At 36.8% G+C, this 23,854-nt stretch overlaps 2 protein-coding genes across 4 annotated transcripts; both read right to left on the bottom strand.

The window, feature by feature from the left end:
* Nucleotides 1–801: 801 nt before the first annotated feature.
* On the bottom strand, nucleotides 802–9,367 carry LOC127650650 (splicing factor U2AF 65 kDa subunit-like). 2 transcript variants are annotated; one of them, XM_052136216.1, is made up of 13 exons: nucleotides 8,909–9,367; nucleotides 6,583–6,603; nucleotides 6,140–6,272; nucleotides 5,887–5,916; nucleotides 5,175–5,278; nucleotides 4,826–4,977; nucleotides 3,745–3,861; nucleotides 3,443–3,581; nucleotides 3,079–3,158; nucleotides 2,434–2,556; nucleotides 2,259–2,345; nucleotides 1,823–2,074; nucleotides 802–1,653 (listed from the first exon to the last, which is right to left on the bottom strand). In XM_052136216.1, exons 1-13 carry the CDS (start codon nucleotides 8,955–8,957, stop codon nucleotides 1,519–1,521), a joined length of 1,422 nt encoding a protein of 473 aa, XP_051992176.1. In that variant the 5' UTR covers nucleotides 8,958–9,367; the 3' UTR covers nucleotides 802–1,518. The 2 variants fall into 2 exon arrangements, with proteins under 2 accessions (XP_051992176.1, XP_051992177.1); XM_052136217.1 differs by lacking the exon at nucleotides 5,887–5,916.
* Nucleotides 9,368–9,624: 257 nt separating this feature from the next.
* On the bottom strand, nucleotides 9,625–18,636 carry LOC127650906 (coiled-coil domain-containing protein 106-like). 2 transcript variants are annotated; one of them, XM_052136555.1, is made up of 7 exons: nucleotides 18,604–18,636; nucleotides 18,124–18,200; nucleotides 17,881–17,979; nucleotides 17,541–17,732; nucleotides 16,921–17,067; nucleotides 16,601–16,810; nucleotides 9,625–12,186 (listed from the first exon to the last, which is right to left on the bottom strand). In XM_052136555.1, the coding sequence occupies exons 2-7, from the start codon at nucleotides 18,158–18,160 to the stop codon at nucleotides 11,870–11,872; spliced, it is 1,002 nt and encodes a 333-aa protein (XP_051992515.1). In that variant the 5' UTR covers nucleotides 18,161–18,200; nucleotides 18,604–18,636; the 3' UTR covers nucleotides 9,625–11,869. The 2 variants fall into 2 exon arrangements, with proteins under 2 accessions (XP_051992515.1, XP_051992514.1); XM_052136554.1 differs by having other exon boundaries at nucleotides 17,541–17,735.
* Nucleotides 18,637–23,854: the final 5,218 nt, after the last annotated feature.

A 23,854-nucleotide genomic window follows, 5' to 3' on the forward strand; every position in this document is an offset into this window, starting at 1 on the left:
TTGAACCACATGAAACACTCAGAAAGTTGAAAAAACAAAAAACAGATTAAAATACAAAATTAACCATTAGACATATTTGTTTGCAGCAAGGCAGCAATAAAGCCTTCCACTGTACATAGATAGCGTGAGAGAGAGAGAGCAGTGATTCACTTTGTTTCCAGTTCAAAGACTCCATATGACACGATCAACACAACTATCACAGTCCTTCTAAAGCATCTAAATATTTCTCAGTTGAGTCTGATCATCTGCATTAGTTCCAGAGTCTAAAAGATGGGAGCAATTTAACAGACCACAATGAAGCACTGATTTTTGAGCCATCTGATTTAAACCAAATTTATTTCACAGGCTTTGGATAACGCACACTAATCCCGTATTTCAATTAGTAATTAAATGAAACATTCAAAAATCTGTCATTGATTTTAGTCACTTGTGGCATGCCAAAGTATTATTTTGATCGCCTGAATCGTGTCTAAAAGACAAAATGCTGCCTTAAAGATAAAAGCACTAAAGATGATCCTAAGATGGTCCTATAGTATCTTAGTAAATCAGCATATGTAAGTCTGATAGTTGTGCTAGAATATTTAAGCAATATGCAGCAAGACTGAAGGATGACGGTGGTCAAGACATAGTTTTTAGAGGGAAAAATAATGTACACTCAGCCCTGTCTTTACAACAGTGTCTAGCCTGATGTACTGGTCCAGTTTAAAGAGCACTACAAAACAAGTGGCATAAAAAAATGCTACATATAAGTAATTTTTAACAGGGTAGCATGCAGTGTCAAGACACTGAAAATCAGAGAGATCTGATCAGACTTCCAATAGTTTATTATCAAAAGTGGCCTATTATACTGAAAATCACATACAGAAACTCAAAAGGTGCCACACTGGACAAACATCATCATCTAATTAGTAGGTGATTATGAATGGAAGGGACCAAACAGGTGGACTAAACCAACAACTTTAAACCAAAAAACAAGATCTGGGACAGTCTACTACATATGAACTGCAAAAAGCTACAAAATGGGAGGGAGACATGGTAAGCAGGCCACCAGAGAAGACAAATTACTTCAGAAAATAATCTTTCTGTGGGTTACGATTCAAATGGGAAAAGAAAAGGGATTAAAACTAAGCGAGAGGCCAAATTATGTCATTTTCATTTGAAATATCTGTAATTATAGTTGGGCTTTTTTCACTTTGCAACTTTTTTTGTCTTCTCTGTTGGGCAGGAGTCACAATTTTACATCATCTTTTGTTTCAGTATACAATTAAAAAATAGTAACAATTTTAACAGAATAAGCTCCCGCTAATGTCCTTAAAATACAAACAAAAGCAAAAACCCTCCCATAATTACTCACAAATCATCTTTTAATTTAACCCTCAAAAAAAAAAAAACATTCAGCTTTTGGCTTTTTTTTTTCTTTTTAAAGAGTACAAAATGTTCCCCCTTTCATCATCTCTGCCTAGTTACTATCACACAGATGTTATCCCATCCAATTTCACTTGCTCTCTTCCTCTGCTTCTACCAGAAGTCTCGGCGGTGGTAGGCATCTGGATCGCAATACTTGGTCACCACCACCCTGTTTGCGAACTTTCTTCCAGTTAAGCTCTGCATGGCTTTCTGGGAGTCAAACACAGACTGGAACTCCACAAAGATCTGTAGAATAGCACAGAATGCAAGAAGCAGCAGTGTGAAAATATTTGTGTAACATAACCAGATGTTCATTGCTGCAGGGTTTAAAATCAACGTGCTTTAATCAGCACCAACATAAGGTTGGAATAACAGCAGGGTTTGAGTCAAGACCATGGCCTAATCCATCAATTACCTTGCCAGTTCCAGGGACCTCCAGGCCATCCACAGGGCGAGGGATCTCTATGCTCTTGACCTGGCCGTATTTGGAGCACTCGTCTCTGACGTCTTCCACAATCTCCTCGTACTCCTCATCATCCAGCAGCTCCTCAGGAGCCACCATGTTCATCAGACATAGCACTTCAGTGGGGATACCACCCATCTGCACCATGGGGTTGTTCATCATTCCCGGCACTTGCAACGTCACTGGAGTCTCGTTTATACTTGTCTACAGATGGTTATTGAACAATTGAGAATTAGAAAAAAGATTTCCAAGAGTGAAGAACTTCAACTTATACCATGAGCACTTTACCAGGCCTTATTTGTATAAACAAAAAGGCTTGTGCTTATTACATTATAGTTCAATTACTTTATTATTATTACTTTTTCTCTCAGGTGAACTTGTTTCTTACCATTGTGGCGTTCTTGGACCCTACACTTGCTCTCTGAACCAGCAGCTTCTTATCTGCTAACTGCATTCCATTCAGTCCTGCAATTGCCTGCAAAAAATAGTCAGATTAACTTTAAAGTCAGCCAACGTATCTTAAAACCTATGGATACAGAGGAAAACTAACCATGCCAACTCACCTGATCATTGATGTTAACATCCACATATTCACAGAAGGCATAACCCTTTGAGAGGCCTGTTGCGCTATCCTTCACCAAATTGAAGGCTTTTAGAGGTCCAAAAGAGGTTAACAACTCTTTAACCTGAGGAGAGAAAGAAAATACGTTTTATTTCTCGGTCTCACATTTCTCTTTAAAAGCACAAACAATGGCTGAAACTCAAAAGCAATTGATGTTAGACTTGAATTGATATCAGAAGCTTTTGAACAATTCGATAGTCCTGTTAAACAGTTTACATGCAGCTTTCTTTGGGATAAAAGTAGATTTTATAGTAAGCTGTTTCTATAGTTGTTTCTTTAAAGGGACAGTTCAACCAAAAATGACAATTCTATCATCATTTACTCACGCTTATGTGGTTCCAAACCTTTATTACTTTATTTCTTCTGCTGAACACAAAAGTTTTTGCTTCGGTCACCATTCAATTTCATTGTATGGGAAAAAAAAGATGCAATGATAGTGAATGGACTGAGGCCATCTAGTTTGGTGTTCCACGGAAGAAAGGAACAGAATAAATAAAGACAGATTTTTTCATTTTTTGGTGAATGATCCCTTTGATAATGAGAAAAATATAGACAGACATTATGACTGAATAAATTTGTAACCAACCTGGTCATCGTTCAGATAGTTTGGCAAACCTCCAATGAAAAGCTTGTGAATAGAGTCTGGTACAACAGTGGAAACGACACCTGATGGAGAACATTAATAGACAATGGATGAGAGAAAATAACAGCCCAAAATACTAAAATGAGCCAGTTCAAATGAACAAGGAAAAGAACAGTGTGGTAGCAGATAAATATACTTGGGTTGAGGTTAATCCAAATTAATTACTGTGGGAATGTGATACATTCATGCTGGAACCCTTAATTTGTTATCAAGTAACAAAAGTAGACTCCCTCTTTATTGGTTTTCATGGCATGTTTCTTGTAGTCTGATATTTCAAAAGTTAAAGGGAATTAGAAACTGTTCATACCCGGCACATATACACTGGGGTTCTCGCTCATGCCAGGTAAAGGCTGATAGTCGTGTGGTCGACGAATCTTTAAACTCTGACCCTGGAAGATGATGCCATCAAACGCCATGGCTTGTGTGGTCTCATCCACTGATCGAAACTTAAGGAGAATGTTGAAAAAAAAAAGTTTACATGTTTATGCAAATTCATAATAGCTGAATTCATAAAAAAAAAAAGTGTATTTACTTCAAACACACAACACAAATATTTAACACAGGGTGCAAGGTCAATGTGCATATCTATTGTAAACAGGTATTGCTCACCTCAAGGAAAGCAAAGTTCTTGTCTTGGTTAATCTGGACAGCAAGAATAGGGTTTCCTGGAGCCTGAGTCAGACCACCAAGCCTCATCTGAGCATTAAAGAAGTCCATCATGGATTCCTGAGGAATAAGAGTGTTAAGTGAGCAGGTGAGAAAAAAAAAAATTAAAATATGTAATACTTCCGGGAGATAAGGGATAAAAGCCTGTTTCAAAATCTAGCGAAATGCCTACCTAGACAGCATTTTTGGGCACTTTTTGAATGTGCCTATGTCCTAAAATTCTGCAAAGGAACGCAGCTTACTCAGTTTTAAAACAGAGTTGGGAGGTGTACAATAAGGTGTGGTACACAGAAGCTAAAATATTCGCTACCAGTCAAAACTGTGGACATACTGGACTGCATTTTTATTAATGACATTTTAAATAAAAAGGCTTATGCTTAAATGCTTGAAGTTAGTTTTAGACAAATTTTCATATTCTTTAATTACTATGATGGGCACAGAGTCCAAAATGAATACATTCCCAGATTCAGTTTATGGTTTAACCAAAATCCCAAGACTAACCAGACAAAATAAAGATTTGGTGTATAATGCAGGACTTTAAAATTTAAACAAGCCTGAAACACACCAGATACTCGTACATATTTTGAATTGATGGACTTGGCGGAGTTACAATCTAGAACACTTCATTTGATTAATCAAAATTAAACCGAGGATTAAAATATGGATGAATATTGACAATGATGAAAGATTTAAATACAGCAAATCCCCACAATATCTCAGTGACTGTTTTTATTTCACTTCTAAAAGCTGCTGTTATACTTAAGAACTGTAGACTCCTCCAGCACCGGCCAAAGAGAAAAAAATAAAAGACAATTATTGGCATACATTTTTGCCGATAACTAAAAGTTCCAAAGAGCCACTGTAGGTTAAAACCAATATATCGGTCTACCTCTACACTTTTATTTAAAATATAAAACTTACTACAGTGTTTCTGTATAATAAAACAAGCTGTGCCAATGTTCTCTACTTGGACCAATTCTCTAAAGCCCTGCACAGTAATTTGTGAAAAGCGTTCATTCAACACCTCTGTGATGCCAAATGGGATGTTGCCAACGTAAAGTCTGCGAGCCTGGCGGGTCATCTGACTGCCCACTACAGGCACCGGGGTCGGCGTCACTGCTAGACCATCTGGCGTCATGGTGGGCAGCAAAGCAGTAGCAGGGATCTGACCAGCAGCTGCAAGAGAGACAGAATAACCATATGAACAACTGAACTAGCACGAGTTGATTCATAAATTCATTATCAGGGGATGTCAGTAAATGCCTCAATAGAAAAATAAAGAGAGCAAGACAGGGAAACGGAGAGAGGCTAAATAATGCTTAAGGGTGTAAAATAAATGGAAACGGTGATGTTTTGTACACAGTGTTCCTCACCTTGCATGGCCTTGTACTGCATGGGTGTAATATGCTCAAAGCCTGGAGGTGGCACATCCCAGTACTTCTTAATTTTCTTCTTTTTCTCACGTGGAGGTGAACGACTGGTTTACAGACACAAGGAGATAATATGCAAAAGATGAGGTCAAACTGCCACAAGTAGGATGGAAATTAAAATGTATGGAAAGACATCAAACCAAAGTGGTACATTCTATTTCGTGACACGTTCATGATCTGTTGCCTGACATCATTACTCATTCTTCATCTTTCAAGGCTGACATTCATTTTCAAAAGGAATTATAGAGGGAGTAAATGAAAAAGAGCAATAAATATTGCATAAGTACAAATTAGGATAAAGTAATACAATTGTAATTTTCTGTAACGATCATCTGATACAACTCATAAAAACTAATGGGGCTTATCTTGTAGCAAAGAAAAAAATTATATTTTCTGTTTTAATGAATATGGGAAAGACTAATACACTGATAAAGATTGTTTGAAAAGCCAATTTACATCTTATTTTCATTATATGCGTAGAATGTTTTGTAGTAAACTAAAATTGCTAATAATATTGAAAATTGAGGAATTCGATAAATCTGTGGGGACACACTTTCATTTTCACTGAGGTGAAAAACTGCCATTTACTGGATTGGTAGGGCAAGAATTTAGTCACTCATGAGGTAAAAGAATGGTAATACTTTTGCTGAATTACCTGACATTTTCTTGGGGTTGGTACTGTTCACTGAAATGACATTTAAGAACAGGGTTTGAAGTGCAGCTACTACACAGTAGCTTAAACCACATTACACAAACCAACAAGCTTACATTTTAAACAACCGAACGAAAAGAGCTGAAATTAGGGTTTTGCTGCTCCAAAGAAATACAGACATGATCATCATGATCACAATTATCGTCTTATAAATTTCAATCATACAAATCAAGATTCCCATTGACCCCTTTCTAACCTGCGTCTGTGGCGGCGGTCCTTGCTGTCGCTGCGACGCTCCCTGCTTCTCCTCTCCCTGCTCCTCCTCTTCCTCTCCCGGCTGCGGCTGCGTGACGGGCTGCGCCGCCGGTGCCGGTTCTCTTTGTCCCGCTCTGATACAGAAAAATTAAAGGTTAAATAAGAGCAATCTGAACATCTTAAAAGGAAGGGGCATGGCTGCAGGTACCCAAAGCCAAAGAGCAGAAAAGGGACTTATGCTGTGTGGTTTAGAAAAGAGAAAAGGATTTATGCCAATTTAACCTGCAGAATGAAGACAAATCTGAAAACTAATGAGATTTGGAACAGGTGTTTATGCGGTGTGCGATTTTCACTGTGAGACTCTGACAGGGAAAAAAGACAGATTAGAATGAAGGAGACAGGGGGTTGTGTGTGCTTTTGTGCACCTCGTACTGGGATACCCACCATGACCATTTAGACTGTCACCTGTGTGGAAGAGAATGAGAGGGATTAAAATCCACAAGCATAAAGGGATACAAAGGAAGTAAATGGAACTCACTTGCTCACATACATAAACATCTTCTCGAGGACTGAGCTCATAGATTACAGCACAACTATCCAATTCGATAGGTAACTAATAACAATGTAGTTGTAATGTAAGAATTTTTTTTTCTTAAATTAAAGAGCACTGTTGGCATTTTAAAAGTCTTTGGCATATTAAAGTGATTAGTTCACCCAAAAATGAAAATTCTCTCATCATTTACCATTTTGCTATCCCAGATGTGCATGACTTTCTTCTGATAAAAACAAATTCATATTTTTAGAAAATTATCTCAATTCTGTAGGCCCGTACATTGCAAGTTAATGATGGCCAGAACTTTGAAGCTCCAAAAAGCACATAATGGCAGCATAAAAGCAATTCATACAACTCCAGTTGTTTAATCCATGTCTTCAGAAGCGATATGATAGGTGTGGGTGAGAAACAGATTAATATTTAAAGGTGGCATGCATAATTTTAATCTAATACACTTTTTGTCAAATACCATGAATATTGTCCATGAGAAGTATTTGTACACAGCCCTGGCTCTTTAAATGGGAAAATCAAACAAAGTGGATCGGAACGATCCACACAACACTGGCAATGAGCATGCATGAATTTGGGGGGGCGGAGCTTCTGAAGGAGCACTGAAGGGAGGGGTGGGTTTGTTTGGCTGTTGAGTTCTTTATCAGGAATCGCTTACTCCACCTTTAACCCTTTCCCCACCAGCGTTTTTAAAAAAAAGTTGCCAGCCACCGCCAGGGTTTTTGACGATTTTCGCTAAACTTTAATGGCCCGCAGAATATTTTCTTCCATGAATATATAAAGATGCTATATATCACAATAAAGATCTGAGCCTCTGCTTTTAGGCAAAAAAAAACAATTTTATTTTATCTTCATTTGTTCTTTTTTTATTGCGACTTGAACAGAGGTACGTTTTGTCAAAAAACAACATTTCAGACAAAAAGCTGAGAAAAAGGCATGTTTATGTCTGATATTTTGAGCTTCTCAATACTCCACTTCTTCATGTTTGAGATGATCGCAGTCTGTTTCTTTGATCAAAGAGTGTCGTACTCTTTCAAAACATGCGCAGGGGTCTTCCTTACCGTATAACACCTAAAACACGGAAAATTCTGTGTTTGGCGGGGAAGCGTTTTTCATAAAACACGGAAAATTCCGTGTTTGGCGGGGAAAGAGTTAACATAAAAACCAGTTGAACCGTAACACCGGAAATGTTATCGGACAAGCCGATTCCTCTGCAATGGTTTCTGTCCAGCGTGTTTGTTAAAGTGGTCTTGTTTATTACGACATTTAATGTTTATCATCTTTTATTTAGAATGGCCCATTTTTTCAAAGGAAATCGGAGAGTGCGAAAGGGCGTGATGAGTCTGAAGGGTGTTAGCAAATGTTGTTTGAAAACATAATTTATTTTTGTAATTACGTTTTGTGCCAATAGTATTGCAGAAATTACACACTCCACCTTTAAATCATTTTTTTTTTAACTATAAATTCTCCTCCATCCCCAATAGATGGCGATATGCATGAAGAATGCAAATCACCCAAGACAAAAGTAGAACACTTAAGAGAGAAGAGTCTTAGGAGGGCTGGTGAAAGTGGATATTTATCGTAAAAAATTACTTAAGTCTTAATCTGTTTCTCACCAACTCTTTTCATATTGTTTCTAAAAATATGGATTACTTTTATGCATCATTGATATGCTTTTTAGAGCTTCAAAGTTCTGGCCGCTATTCATTTGCATTTCAGACCAACTGAGCTGAGATATTCTTTATAAAAAATCTGAATTTGTGTTCTGCAGAAGAAAGTCACACATCTGGGATGGCATAAGGGTGAGTAAATTATGAGAGAATCTTCATTTTAGGTGAACTATTCCTTTAACAATTCTGAGGGTATGACTGTAGAGGCATGATCTTATGGATCACTGATAGTAAGCGTTTTGTGAACACGTTTATCCTCAAATAAAGGCAGTTGCATCAACACCAAAAGCAGAACAATAGTCCATAAATTAAAGATAGATTAAACGTATCCTGCCATTAAATACGCAGACTTCAGCATATATAGATCTATTTCCTCAAACACGAAGTACCAAGCTCAACGTGTCTTTCCTAAATCAGCGGCGTGCGTTTTCACAATAAACATGAGTTTTTATACTGACAACAGACTGACTTGTTTTTTTTTTAGCTTTTACGGTGTTATTCATAAGTACTTTACTGATGCACTTTTAATTATACTCACCTTGTTTGTTTTCAGACAGCTGTCTCTCAAATTCATCAAAATCAGACATCCTGGTGTTGTGAATTGACCCAGGCTCAGATACTTCAGCTAATAAGCTTTTTACTATTAGCTAGCTCTCTCGGTCTCACGCAAACTCAAGGGCGAAACTAAAAACTGCAGATGTTGTAAAATATAATACCAGCATGCAAAGTTTTCGGATATATAAAAATAAACGCTTTCTTCAGGTGTTGTTAGCTGCTAATGCTATCTCGAACCACCGCAGCGTGCCAATGAGAGGCTTTAGCCGACAATATTTGTAACTGAATACTTCAGATATAATAATTTGTTGTTTAAATAAATTCCTTTACAGTTAAATGTTGTTAATTGACTATTTTGAATGCGTTAATGTCCAACCCGTATTAGCTAATCAAGCTAACCGCTCACTCCGCGTTGGGCGGATGCGTTGATAGTTTCTACACAGCCCCCTAATAATATCACTCTGAACTAGAGCTGAGGTGATGTTCGCCACCTACAGGCCCGGAGACAACTTGATTTAATGTACTTATCTAGAATTTAGATTTACAAAATGCATATTTTATGATTTCCTCTTTATAACGAATAAAATACATAATTTACTCTTTAAAAATAAACAGAACGCTGGAATTCATACTGTCAATCACTAAAAAACTGCACTCAACCACACTATGTTGAAAACATGTTTAATAATACAGCAGGGTACAGTTTGGAATTATACAGTCTCAGCATAATACAAAAAGGAAAACAATAAGATTTCACAAAAACAAAAAAACTCCATCCAAACTGCTGCTTTACAATCAAGCCATTAAACTGATGTTGCAAAATATAAACACTACTTTCGCTTTATACAATCTCTTAAAGATTTATAATAAGAGAAGAATATGGAGAGAGAGAAAAAAAAACAATCACTAGTGGAAATACAGAGATATTGAGAGTTTTGATGTTAAACAAGGCACTCTATCATAAATAATATTTTAGATCAAACACGTCTCAAAAATGCACATCTCACGAATTTTGAGGTTTGCGTTGTAACCTCCTGAGTATTCACAATAACTGGTGTACAGTTACATGAAAAGTAAATAATGCCTCTGATATCAATATCGATAAATAGTAAAAAAACAAAACAATTGTGCTGTCAAAATAACAATAGCTAATTATGGGAAAGGTCTGGGTGGGCTCCTTTTAATAAGTTTAATTTGATGAACTCAACAAAAATCACCGACTTATCAGTAGTTCACTTATGAGGACCACAGTCGTGTAAACCCAGAGATTTAAATGATTCATATATTTGAACTCATCCCAGTGGATCACAGCATAGTTACTACTCTTTGGTCTTCCCTACGCTAACTTTTGCATGTAGGGGAATTGCAGCTGGTGCTTCTTTTTTGCCCCATTTCTTTTCATTCAAAACTTATTACAATTACCAACATCAAACACGGATGATAAAGATTAGAAAGACTGTAAATATTTGAGGAAGACAACGTTTTCCATTGTCATGCTTTCTATTAGATAGTTGTGAGCTTAAACTTCTGAAATGTTTGTCTGATTTGTGTTTTCAAAATAAGAGGCAGCCTACTTTAAAGATCCCAACCTATAAACTCAAACAAGAAACTCATGATTTCAACAACCAATAATAATAATAATAATAATAATAATAATAAGATAATAGCAAGAACATTTCTTGACAATTCATTTATCTTTAAAGAAGATCAAACTTACAACGACAAAATTAAAGGGATAGTTCACCCAAAATTAAATTCTCTCATCATTTACACACCCTCATGCCATCCCAGATGCGTGCAACTTTCTTCCGTGGATCAAAAAATAAGATATCTTAAACGGAGATATGATGTCTGTTTGTCCATAGACTTTGAGCAAACTTTGAAGCTCCAAAAAGCACATTAAGGTAGCATAAAAGTAATCCATACGACTCCAGTGGTTTAACTGATGTCTTCTGAAGCAATCCAACCAATTTTGGGTGAGAACAGTCCAAAATATATACATTTCTTTACTATCAATCCTGACTTCTGCGGTCTCCTTGGCGATCATGATTTCAAGATTGATTACACATCCTAGCACCCTCTAGCACTCTGTGCCAAGCACTAGGAAGTGTAATCGAGTGAAATCATAATAAGACACAGAGACTGCAATGGCAAGATTTATAGTGCAAAAGGAGTTATATTGTGGTCTGTTTTCACCTAAAGCACATTTGGATCACTTCAGAAGACATGGATTAAACCACTGGAGTTTTATTGGACCTTTATGCTGCTGTTATGTATTTTTTTGGAGCTTGAAAGTGTGATCACCATTCCCTTGCACTGTATGGAAAACAGACATCATATCTCCATTAAAATGTCTTTGTGTTCCGCAGAAGAAAGTCATACAAGTTTGAGACAACATGAGTAAATGATGAGAGAATTATCATATTTGGGTGAAATATTCCTTGAAAGATATACAAAACAATAAGGACAGGTAACAATTTTTGATACAGTGACTGACTAAACTGAACAAAGACTTCTGGGTCCACTCTGCCAGAATCTCCATTTATTTTTTTTAATTGCACAAAGTTTCTCTACGTCCTTCAGCAAGTTTTACCAAATTTTTCCAATTTTTGTTTTGGACAACATACAATTCTTTGCAATCTATACATTCTGGCATCCCTCCAATCCAGCTGAGAAATGTGATAAACCAGGATTAAATTCTCAGGCATTTAATTTACAGCTATAGGAAGAAATATTTCATAAATCACTTGATCTGAAGAATAACAAAAAAAAAAAAAAAAAAAAGATTTGAACAGTTTTCCATAAAGGAGCTCTACATTTGAGGTAGAGAAAGAAAAGAAAAAAGTCCATAAATGTTCCTTGGGTGGGCTTTAAAGAATCCAAACCACTACCTCAATACTACTGGCTCTGCCCACCACAAATAAAGGGAAACATTTTTGGAAAGTCAGTGTCTAAACCTGTATGAAATAGGCAGCAAGAGGTTGGTCTTCTTCAAGGCCTGCACCTTAGCGTGAGCAGCTTCATCGAGAGCTTTATAGCAGCGCCTCGCGTAATCCAGAAGCTTCTCCTTGGAGGAATCAAACTCACCAACCTCTGCTACCTTCTCAGGGGCAACAAGGAGCAGCTCGGCGATAGGTGTAGTGGAGGCCACTGTGTTACGGTCAACACCGTGAACCTGGAATGCTCTAGACATGCTCTTCAACTTCTGATAAGTCACAAGGATCTTCTTGTAGCGAAGCAGAACTCCTGCAGGGTCTTTCACTGGAATAAAAATTATTGGACAAAAATTAATTGGTTGTTTTGCATTACTTTATAAAAACAAACCAAATATTGAACTTTAAATGATTTGTGTTGGGTGTAATCTGATTACAAAATAATTAGTTACTTTCATACTGAACATTACTGCATAATTGCACTTTACACTGCACAATATATATATTGCCAGTCAAACTGTTGCTGCTAATCTACATTGGTCACAATGCACTATTTCATATTCATACATTGTACAGATAGTATATTTCTCTTTCCCCTATTTTAGTGTATTTATTGTTTTTAAATGGGCATTTAAATTTTTTTTGTAATTGTGGTTTTACTTCTATTTCTACTCCTTATCTATATACAGTGTGTGTATATATAAATATATATATATACACACACATCTTTATTGTAAACTATGGGGAGAAAAGTTGTATCAAGAATTTCACTACATGTCGTACTGTATACGGTTATGTATGTGACAAAAAAAACTTGAAACTTTAATCAAATCACTTTTTAGTCAAAAGTAGTGTATATTACAATTTAAATTCTTGTAACCAGATAACAGTCATTGACTTTCAATTAAGGCATTTACTTGAGTTACACATTTCAAAAATATTATCAGATGTTTACATACACCATACATTTAAACTCAATTATTAACAATTCCTGACATTTAATCGTAGAAAACATTGCCTGTCTTAGGTCAGTTAGGATCAGTAATTTATTTTAAGAATGTGAAATGTCAGAATAATAGTAGAGAATTATTTATTTCAGCTTTTATTTCTTTCATCACATTCCCAGTGGGTCAGAAGTTTACATACACTTTGTTAGTATTTGGTAGCATTGCCTTTAAATTGTTTTAATGTCAAACGTTCTGGAATTTTGGCCCATTCCTCCAGACAGAACTGGTGTACCGGAGTCAGGTATGTAGGTGCTTATACTCATGTACTATTGTTTGTACAGATGAATCTGGTACTCAAGTCAAGTCAAGTCAAGTCAAGTCAAGTGGTTTTTATTGTCGTTTCAACCATATACAGTTAGTACAGTACACAGCAAAACGAGACAACGTTCCTCCAGGACCATGGTGCTACATAAAAACAACAAAGGACCAACACAGGACCACATGAGACAACACAACGAAATAAAATACCTATATAAAGTTCCTGAAAGTACCAATTCTTTAGATTGGTACTTTCAGGCATATGGAAATTGCTCCCAAGGATGTGGAGGTCCACAATTGTTTTTCTGAGGTCTTGGCTGATTTCTTTAGATTTTTCGCATGTCAAGCAAAGAGGAAGGTTTGAAGGTAGACCACATCCACAGGTACACCTCCAATTCAGTACACCTCCTATCAGAAGCTAATTGGCTAATTTTCTAAGCTGTTTAAAGGCACTTAGTTTATGTAAAGTTCTGAACCACTGGAATTGTGACAATCGGTCTGTAAACAATTGTTGGAAAAAATTATTTGTGTCATGCACAAAGTAGATGTCCTAAGTGACCGTTTTAATTACAACAAAGCGTATGTAAACTTCTGACTTCAACTGCAAGTATAATTAGGCTGCCTTTTTTAAGCATCGACAATCAGAACATTTTCCAGATAATGATTGATCTGCATACAGAAATTGGGCTACTTGTTCCATAAGAGTTTTTGTCCCTTCATTCATGTTTCTTAACACAACCTGTGTGTGAGCAGCGAAGCAATGACTCCAGAGGCTGCTCAAAAATCTGCAACACCACGGAGTGTCTCAAAGTTAAGTCTCAGGTTTATATTGGTTAATGTGTAAAAGCAGATTTTTCTGTCTGCACCAAAAACCTGATTAATGTGAGCAAATCAATAATTTAATGAACATGTTACAAAATGTTTATTATGCTTTGTTCCACAGCAGTAACCATGACATTCTGCGCTGGACTTAAACACTGCAAAGTGGCCCTGGCCTTTGCTGTTATTTGTGACATTTTTGGCTTTATTTATGTGGCTCTTCATACCTCTAGAATTCAAAGAGAGAGTGCACATCAAAGGATAATTATTATTTACTCTATCCATAACTGGATGATATATTGTCTATATGTATCTTTCACATAGCCTACACAATGTATTATTAATGATTCAAGACTACATAAAGAAAAATTGCATTGCATAGTAAACATCGCAATTTCTAATCATTCAGTTTGCGCAGTTATACCACTTTCATACACTAACCTGTAGAGTTGGGGTACTCGAGTTCGCCCAGACTCAATTCCGAGTCATGAGTCAAATTTTAATGAACTTGGTCAAGGATGCATTTTTACTCGGACTCGAGCCTTTCGGATTCTTAATTCTTTGCCGAGTCCATGGCATTTGTGATGCAATGACGAACAAACAAGCAAACAAATAACGTAAATAGGGTGACCATATGTCCTCTTTTTCAGACCTGAAAAAAAGTGTCTGGCCGAGATTTCAAAATTGCCTCTAAATGTCTGGGATTTGTCTTCATAATGATGAAGACTCTCTACAGTTAGCACTATCATACATTCTGTGCATTTGATACCGCACATCAGTTTTCATGCGTATATGTCCTTACGTGTGATTATTCTGGCTGAGACCAGCATCGCGCACTCTTTCAAAGCACTCTCTCTCCCTCTCGCCCGCACGTGTGCTGTATGTGTGTGTGCAAAGTGATTGCCACATGTGCTCTGCCACTCTTATCCAGACACATCACTAATGCAAGTACACTTTTGAAAGTACGTTCCCCAACTCTGCAAATTATTAAATAGAACAAATGTTTTATCAGACTTGCGTTACTACGCAAAGCCATTTCTAACTGAAAATGTTGACTTTATCCAGACAAAATCAAATACGCTACGTTTCAGGGATATTTAAACTAATATGACGGATGAACTAGGCCATGGAAATTGTAAAACTCAGTCCGTCATATTTGTAGTGCAACCTCTACACTGTGTGTTACCTGTAGAGCTGGCACTTGGGTTTAAATGGCAAAAAGTCAGAAAATACAATGAAGAACACAAGTGAGGGGAGAAGTCTCTATTCACCTATTATCCATACTAAATATAACGTGAAAAGAACAACACATCAGCTCAAGGAGATACAATTTTTTTTTATCTTAACTTTAGGGAAGTAGGCTACACCTGGACACAGTATGAGGACTGAAAATTGTGAATGTAGTAGAATACAAATACATTTCTAATGGTATCTGATCTTTTCTGTTTCTATTTTCTGTTTAATTTCTTTTTTAAATTCTGTTTAAACACATTAAATGTATTTAATTACATTACATTTATTTCAACCATAATTTTAGATAAGACAAAACTTAATTGAATGGAAAATTTAAAATGAAGTAGAAAAAAAACGAAATAAAAATTTGAAATAATAATAACTCTGTTTTTAATGACTAATGCAGCTTTCACATTCTTTAGTCCATGTTTGAGTAGAAGGGAAAAATCAACAAATAATTGAAAAAGTCTACAGAACACAAATAGTGTACCAAGTGTGTTGAAGGACAGTTTTGTCCAATTAAAGTAAAAAAACAATTTGTTTTTTCCAAATTTTTTCAGCAGGTTACTAATCATAAAATGTAAATATGAAATGCACCAGACGAGTTATTGTTGCATTTATATTGACAATTTGTATTTCTTAGTTGTGAAGGTTAAAATAAGCTTAAAAAAATGTATGTTGAGTTTAGTTACAATTTTAATTCAGATTCATTAAGATTCATTCTGACTCGACTCAGCCTGTTATAGACTCGGTCTTGAGACTCTAAACCAACACTACTAACCTGTTTATTCTTGAAGTACAAAAAACTCTGTAACTGTATGGGGACTAGATTCACAACTTTGGATTGCCACCTGCACCACGTCGACGCATCCCTCAGCATTAAGTACGGTAAACGTTATATTCACGAAGCTATTATGTGAGACTACAAAAGGCCAACTGACATAGAGTTGGAAAGCACACAAATTAGGCGTCTAATTTATATTTCATCTTATGTTAATATATCAAAGCCTCAAACACGTATCAAGAAAATAACGTTCCGATCAATAATCAATGTATCGATATTTTATAACATTCCTAATTTATAATACATTCAAAATATGAATTCATTAAAATGTCTGTTGGTGGGGGCATGGGTAGCTCAGCGAATATTGATACCGACTACCACCGGTGTGTGAGTGACTCCAGCCAGGTCTCCTAAGCAACCAAATTGGCCCAGTTGCTAGGGAGGGTAGATTCACATTTATGAGTTTGTTTTGTGGTAAATAAAGGTTTGAGAAGTGTTTTAGAAAGTAACAAACGTAATTAGTCATCAGAAAAGTAATTTGATTGCAAATTTAGAGAAGTAATAAGTCATTTGTAGTGAATTACTTTGAGAAACATTCCCAACACTATTCGGCACATATCGCGACTAAATACTTATCTCACCTCTCTGTCTCTCCATGCTTCGGGCGATACGGAAAACACGTCGTCTTTTCACCCTCGTCTGGCCATTCAGCCTGCTTGAACGGCTCTTCTGTGAACATTTACTGTCGGAATCATCGCCATCCTCATCTGTAACAATCTGCTCCTCTTCCAAGTAGCCATCCTCCTCAATATACTCCTCCTCCTCAATCACCTCCTCCTCATCCTCTTCATCTAAGGTGTATAAACAGAGAAATAAAATCTTTTGGATTTTATTAAAATACCAGTATGAGAAAATAGGTGCAAAAAAACTAACAAACATAGACAGGTAGGACTGCACAAACCGTGTGTGCTGCTTTTTCTGCTATGCTTCTGGTTGCGTGATGGAATTTGCCCAGAGCGCGTCGTCATGGGTGTTGGAGAAGGGGTGGAGGCCTTCCGAGTGAGGGGTTTCTGACTGGTGGGGTGCTGCACAGCCTCCACTTGAGCTTCTAATATTAAAAAGTCACAGATAACCCTTCATGAATGGGACTATACAAATATGATGTGCAACAACACACCTGTCCAACCTAAGAATTATAAACAGACAGACAAAAGGAGTAAAACTAAGAAAACCCTAAAATGAAAATTCTCTCATAGTTTACGCACCCTCATGCCATCCCATCAAATCGCTTCTGAAGACATGAATTTTAACCACTGGAGTTGTATCGATTACTTTTATGTGGTTTCATGTGCTTTTTTGAGCGTCAAAGTTCTGCACACCGTTCACTTGCATTGGATCTACAGAGCTGAAATATTCCTCTAAAAATCTTCATTTGAGCTCAGCAGAAGAAAGAAGGTAATACACATATGGGGTAGTATGAGGAAGATTAAACGATGAGAGAATTTTCATTCTTGGGTGAACTACTTAAAAAGACACCACTCCGTTCATAGAACAATCTGTAATTCCCTCTCCCCATCGTACCATTCCTCTCCTGACTCTTGGTGGTGAAAATGAATCTGTCGAGTTGGCAGCGTAGGAAGTCCCTCTCCTCTTCCAGGTCTTCAATGCGCTTCTGGAGCCAGGAGTTCTTTTCCAGAGAAATCTGCAGCTGGGCTCGGAGACTGGAAATCAAAAAGTATGGACTGCAAGGAGGCACCTGGCCCGAGGCAGACTCTGCTGAAAATCAAGAACAGAAGCATGCAAGCACGTTTAAATGACCTATGTGTAGATCACACTGCAGAGCGCAGTTGTGATTTGGACGGTCAGGTGGAAGAGACCGAATCAGACATGCAACTATGCCACAACATGCCAGAATAATTACCATCGAAGGACTGGTCATTTTGATTATAGAAACCAGACTCGTCCGGGATACTATCGTCAAATGGGATGGAGATTTCATACCCTCCTTCATTCTTCAAATCTGTAACCATGGAGGGAAAGAGAAAATGTGGCATCTTTATTCAAATAAGATTCGTATACTAATAACAATGCAACTGTGCTGTTAACTTGGACTTTGTCTCATAATGTGGCAGATTCCACTTTTTAAACTCAAATCAAGCCTCACCACTGGAGCTTCTCGTGTTTCTCTGAGCATCAGTCATGATGAATCGGCTGACATGGATCCTGTCGATATCCACAAACCTGCAATCAAACACAAACTCTATTTAACCAAACTAAACCGACACCATCGTATCAACTTTTAACAAACTTGTTAAAATTATATGCATAAAAGGGGCCAGATGCACGAAACGGCGCAGGGCTTTCTCCAATTAACAAGCCACTACGTAGTTAATTAGGCATTACAATAAACAAGTAGTTAATTAAACATTAATTAATTTACTTGTGTCTCTCTTCCTGTCAAACTGGTAACAGATGACTGTTTCATACATTACAGCATGTTTCTGCTAACGTTGCAAGTGTGCAAGTACAGTTTAAATCGATTTTAACGCATTAATTCGTATAAAACAAAACAAAAAAGTTCCACTAAAGTGCATTACTTACTCGATAAACGCATTTAGAAAGGTTACTGAACTTTTATACTCACAAATGCAACTTCGGCCAGCGCGTTTGCTAAAGCCCAGACGGGATTGAAGCGTCCGCGTGTTGATTGGCTATGAGTGTTTGTTGTTGTACGTATGCGCTGATCGCTATAACCAAAGATCGACCAACTGATCGCCAGGCTGGTGTGCGAGATTATCCGGGTTGTTTTGAAATCACGTGATATGTACGGCGCGCTGGAGACTAGCGAGTGAATTAACACAGAAATTATTTAGCAGAGACGGGCCACTCCTATTAAACTGAATGAGAGAAATTGGAACGCTCAACCAATAATCTCTGAACGTCCAACTGTCAACGGATGTAGACAGGAAGTCCCGCCTTACGGCTAAAAGAGCCAATCACATTTTAGATATGGACATCCCCTGTCAATCAACTCTAGAACGAGCATGCGCATTAGTTATACAAACCGGTAAAAGTGATTATTTTTTTTAGCGTAATATGAGGTTAAGAATCAGAATTTATGATTCCATTATTTTACATATTTTATTGTTGATTTGAAATATGTTCTTTGATCGCAATCTTGAGATTTTGGTCTTTCCCCATTCAAATAGATAGGAGCTGCACTTGCATGACTGTAAATAGGGTGCAACTGTGACCGCCCACTTTTTCCAGCCTTCTGGGTTCCGGAAGTATTTTTCCCATTCATTTCTTCCATAGACTTTTAATAAAATCCTTCATAAAAGAGTTCTGAGCCATGAACCAAACCAACCAGCTCAGAGGTGAATCACAACATCACAATGATTGGAGGCAAAAAAAAAAAGTATTTGAAAATCAGACATAAATACAAAGGTACAAAGATGTGTACTTACCTTCTTTCATGAAGGCAAAAACCCATGCATTGCAAATAATGTCAGTAAATATAAAATGATGGAATCATTTCAAACTATTGATTTTAGGTTGTTGTTTATAAGTATAGAAGCAATATATTTTACATTTATTGCAAAATATACCAAAATGTACAAATATATAAGAAGATTAAGGGTGAAGGGAGACAGACTCATTCACGGTGCATCATGGGAGCAAAAGGTCAATCCAAGGCACCTTTCAAGGTTTTCGTTGGCCGCAGTTCTCTGATTGGTGGATATTTCTCTTATGTACCATGGGTAATGTAGTTGTTAATCATGAATTCAGTTTACTATTTTTAAACAAAAAAGTTGAGATAGCGCAGGCGGATGGCTTCAACGGAAGCATATACCATCAGTGAACAACCTCGTTGCTCACGGTCGTTCTGTCTTTGAAGGTTTATAAATTATCGTTGAATAATAATGTGTATGGCAGAGGTCCCCAACCCCCAGATCGTGACCCAGTACTGGGCCCGGGTTGCGAGAACGTTCTGGGGAAATGTTCTGTGCAGCACTGATATACGCCATTTGCCCTATGAGGCGCTATCCAAATTTCCATAAAAGGCATGATTTCAGAAAACATCGGTTCCACTCTTCCTATAGATGAAGTTACTGTTTACAAACAAACGCTTCGCCCCGCCCTTTCCTGTTTCTTTTGGAAGCCCAGAAAAGAACTGTTGTCTATGGGCGCTTTGCTCAAATTGTGCAAAAACTGCCCAAAAAGTGCTGTTTTTGGGGTTGAAACACCCCGTTTTCCACAGATTATTAGAGATCAGGGTTTCTTTAAATTTCCACTAGATCGTTGCATCAGGAAAAACACAGGATTTTACATAAATGATGAAAATTCACGTCACATTTTTGTAATCGTGTCTGCTCTATTAGACGCAATAGAACCGTAGCAGCTGTTGATTGATATTAACCTTTTTACGAAGAAATCACGCAAACTCCGATCACAAACAGCTGTTTATAATTTCCGAAGTGCTGTCGCTGTGTGGTCAAATATGATCTAACGATTATATGATCAAGACCCCCGTCTCCACCATCGCAGAACATGAACTACTGTTTGTGAAAGGATAAGTAAATAAAAATAATTGAACCAAGTTTAAACTTGTTTCAAAAAAGAACCCACATACATACTTCACTGTATACCATAGATATTCCTTTATAATAACTTTTATTAACATTAAATACATTTTGACATTCTATTAAGCTTAAAAGATTATTAAAATTGCAGCAAAATATATTGAAGACCCCTGGTCTATGGGATAAATGAATGGGATTTTTACTTCCGGAACCGGACTGTTGCCTCCCGACAGTGTTCCAACGGTGGCCGACAGGGGACTGACTTGCTACACGCGAAGTGCACATACTTTTCTGGTGGAAGCAAGCAGGCAAGAAAGAAAGAGAGAGAGAGAGAGAGATAGAGAGAGAGAAGAAAGAAAGAAAGAAAGAGAGAGAGAGAGAGAGAGAGAGAGAGAGAGAGAGAGAGAGAAGAAAGAAAGAAAGAAAGATGAAAATGCCCAATGCATTTTTTGCGAATGTAAATGTTTTTCAATTGTTGTTGTTGTTGTTTAAGTTCATTGGTCATCTTGTAATTGCTCATAATAAAAGGTACATATTTGTCTCCACCAAAGACAATATTAATAACCACAATATTTACTTAATATTTAAAGATTTTTTTTACGCATTTCAATTTCATAACAAAATTCCATCACATTCAACAGTGCAATGTTTAACAAAATTAAATTAATAAACTTAAAATATTTATTTTTGTATTTAAAAAAATAAAAAATGAGATGATTGAGTTATTAAAGATGACTTAATTTAGTTTTGCGTAAATCTGCTCCACGAAACAGCGCAAACAGAAGCAGCAACGCGTTCGTTGTGAACGGCCCTTGGGAAGTTTTAAAGATCTTTCTGTCATGATGATTGATTATTTGTAAATATTTTTGAACTAATAGTAAACAGTAGCAGCAGTAATAACTGAAGATAACTATGTAGGCAGAAACTTTGATTACCATGGTAACGTTTTTTTTTTTTATTAACCTGAAACCTGTTGGTGTCAAATAACAAACGAGGACTGGGTGCGTCCGGAAGCAGCTTCAGAGGTCAGACAGGTACTTCACTGCTTACCTTACTCAACCTCTGAACCTATTAAACGATGATGTTTTTATTGGAGTGAAGATACCGAAACTCAAGGTCAGTTTGGTAAACTATGCATCTGGTCGCCTGGCTTTGTTTATTGGATGTGTTGTGTAGATTGTCTATTGTTTATGACATGACGGTCTCACATGGTCTTGGAAGGCAGGACACAGTTTTTTGCTTTGATACTGAAGACAGTAGTTTATATACTGCTTATAGTTCAAGGTCTCTCATTTTAAGACTTAGTCTGTATTTACTATTTATGGCTATATTTGAAAGTTAAGTTAAAATTTGAAGGTTAATGTGTAAAAGCAGATTTTTCTGTCTGCACCAAAAACCTGATTAATGTGAGCAAATCAATCATTTAATGAACATGTTACAAAATGTTTATTATGCTTTTTTCCCCCCCAGCAGTAACCATGACATTCTGCGCTGGACTTAAACACTGCAAAGTGGCCCTGGCCTTTGCTGTAATTTTTGACATTTTTGGCTTTACGGCTCTGTTTATGGGGCTCTTCGTGCCTCTAGAAGTCAAAGGGAGAGATTTTGGAGACATGCTTGTCTACACTGGGGCTCTCATGGTACTGATATCCCTAGGAGGTTGGGTGGTGTGGTACAGCGGAAACATTGAGGGCATGCCAACACAAAAGGAGTTGGGCCGAATAGGCACTGTTGTGGATCGCTTGGCCCGCAACCTCAGCAGGAAAATACACACACACCATGTCCACAGAGGGCCGTGAATGTGTTGCACTGGACTGAGTCATGGTTGACTGTGACATTGTTTGGTGGTCATTCCTTTAAATTATCAGTTATCTCGTTCTTTATCATACTAACAATTGAGTTGACGGCACATTTATTTGTCATCGTTTAAAAATGGAAAAAGACCATCCGTAATATTTTGTGCCCAACAGATTTTGACATGGATATTCAAAGGAAAAACACATCTGTGATAAAGATATGTGTTTATTAAGATTTGATAAAGTAGTATACAGTAGTAGCCTACTCATATGTTGTGTGTGTTTCGCATTACTGTGAACCTTCCAGAGATTATTGTTACAATGAAAGGCACCCCAGGGAAAGAAGTGTTAACCATTTTTATATTCCTTATATATATATATATATATATATACAGGTATATACAGTATATATATATATATATATATATATATATATATATATATATATATATATATATATATATATATATATATATTATTATTATTCACCTTTATTGTTCTTGAATCCTATAGTCTTTTTAAAGCTTTAATTTTTACTGTATTCTTCAGCATTATCACTGCTTATTGCCAATTTTGTTTATTCAGCTGCCTTCTGTTGTTTACCTATAAATGTAGTTAGTCCTAAATGTAATTTTGTTTAATGAGTCAGCTTATTTGTGTTATCCGTTTGTGTTTTAAATCATTCAATTGCCAAAAACAGTGGTTTGTTTGCTAGTGATTGCAAATTGTGTAATGTATTTTGTGTATGTATTGTTTGTATACATTTAATGAGCATGTTCATGTTCAGTGGCCTAGTCTTGGAAAATGTGATCCACCAATTTAGGTACAACCACAGGCAGTACTTTATTTGATCTTTAGGTGGAGACAAACGTTTTATGTCATTGCAAGAATTATTTTGTCAAACTGCCTTCGTAAATGTGACGTTTTACTAATTGAAAGGCATTTTGAGTAAAGCAGCCTTTTATAAATGCTTTAAATGAATTCCCATTTACAGTACATTGCTGTTGCTGTGGATGAAAATTGTATCATACAGCTTTCTTTCATTCAAAGACAAGTGAATGCTTGAGAAGTAGATTCAAGGAAAAGGTTAAGGCCCAGGTTTGATCAAGATATTTTTGACTGCATTAATATTGTTATTGCAATACCTTAAATCCTGGACACCGTGTTTTTCTAGCGAGGTCAGCATTCTCTTGTCTTCTACATGTGTAACCAGTAAACAAAAAGAGAAGCTTATTGTCAATCAAAGAAATAAAAGTGCTGGGCTTTATTTAGCCTTAGGGTCTTTTCCTGTTTTATATTTCATCTCAGAGGGCTTTTCCTGTTTTATACTTCATCTCAGAGGGCTTTTCCTGTTTTATACTTCATCTCAGAGGGCTTTTCCTGTTTTAAGCCTTCTAATGGGATTGGGCCACAGCTTATTAGCACATGCGGTCTATAAGTGGGTAGACTGGAGTGCGTAAGGAAGATTTGCACTTGATGTGAGAAAAGTACTGTGTGGAAAAAGAGCTTTACATAT

The sequence above is a fragment of the Xyrauchen texanus genome, chromosome 10, assembly GCF_025860055.1.
Source record: "Xyrauchen texanus isolate HMW12.3.18 chromosome 10, RBS_HiC_50CHRs, whole genome shotgun sequence".
NCBI classification, from domain to species: domain Eukaryota; kingdom Metazoa; phylum Chordata; class Actinopteri; order Cypriniformes; family Catostomidae; genus Xyrauchen; species Xyrauchen texanus.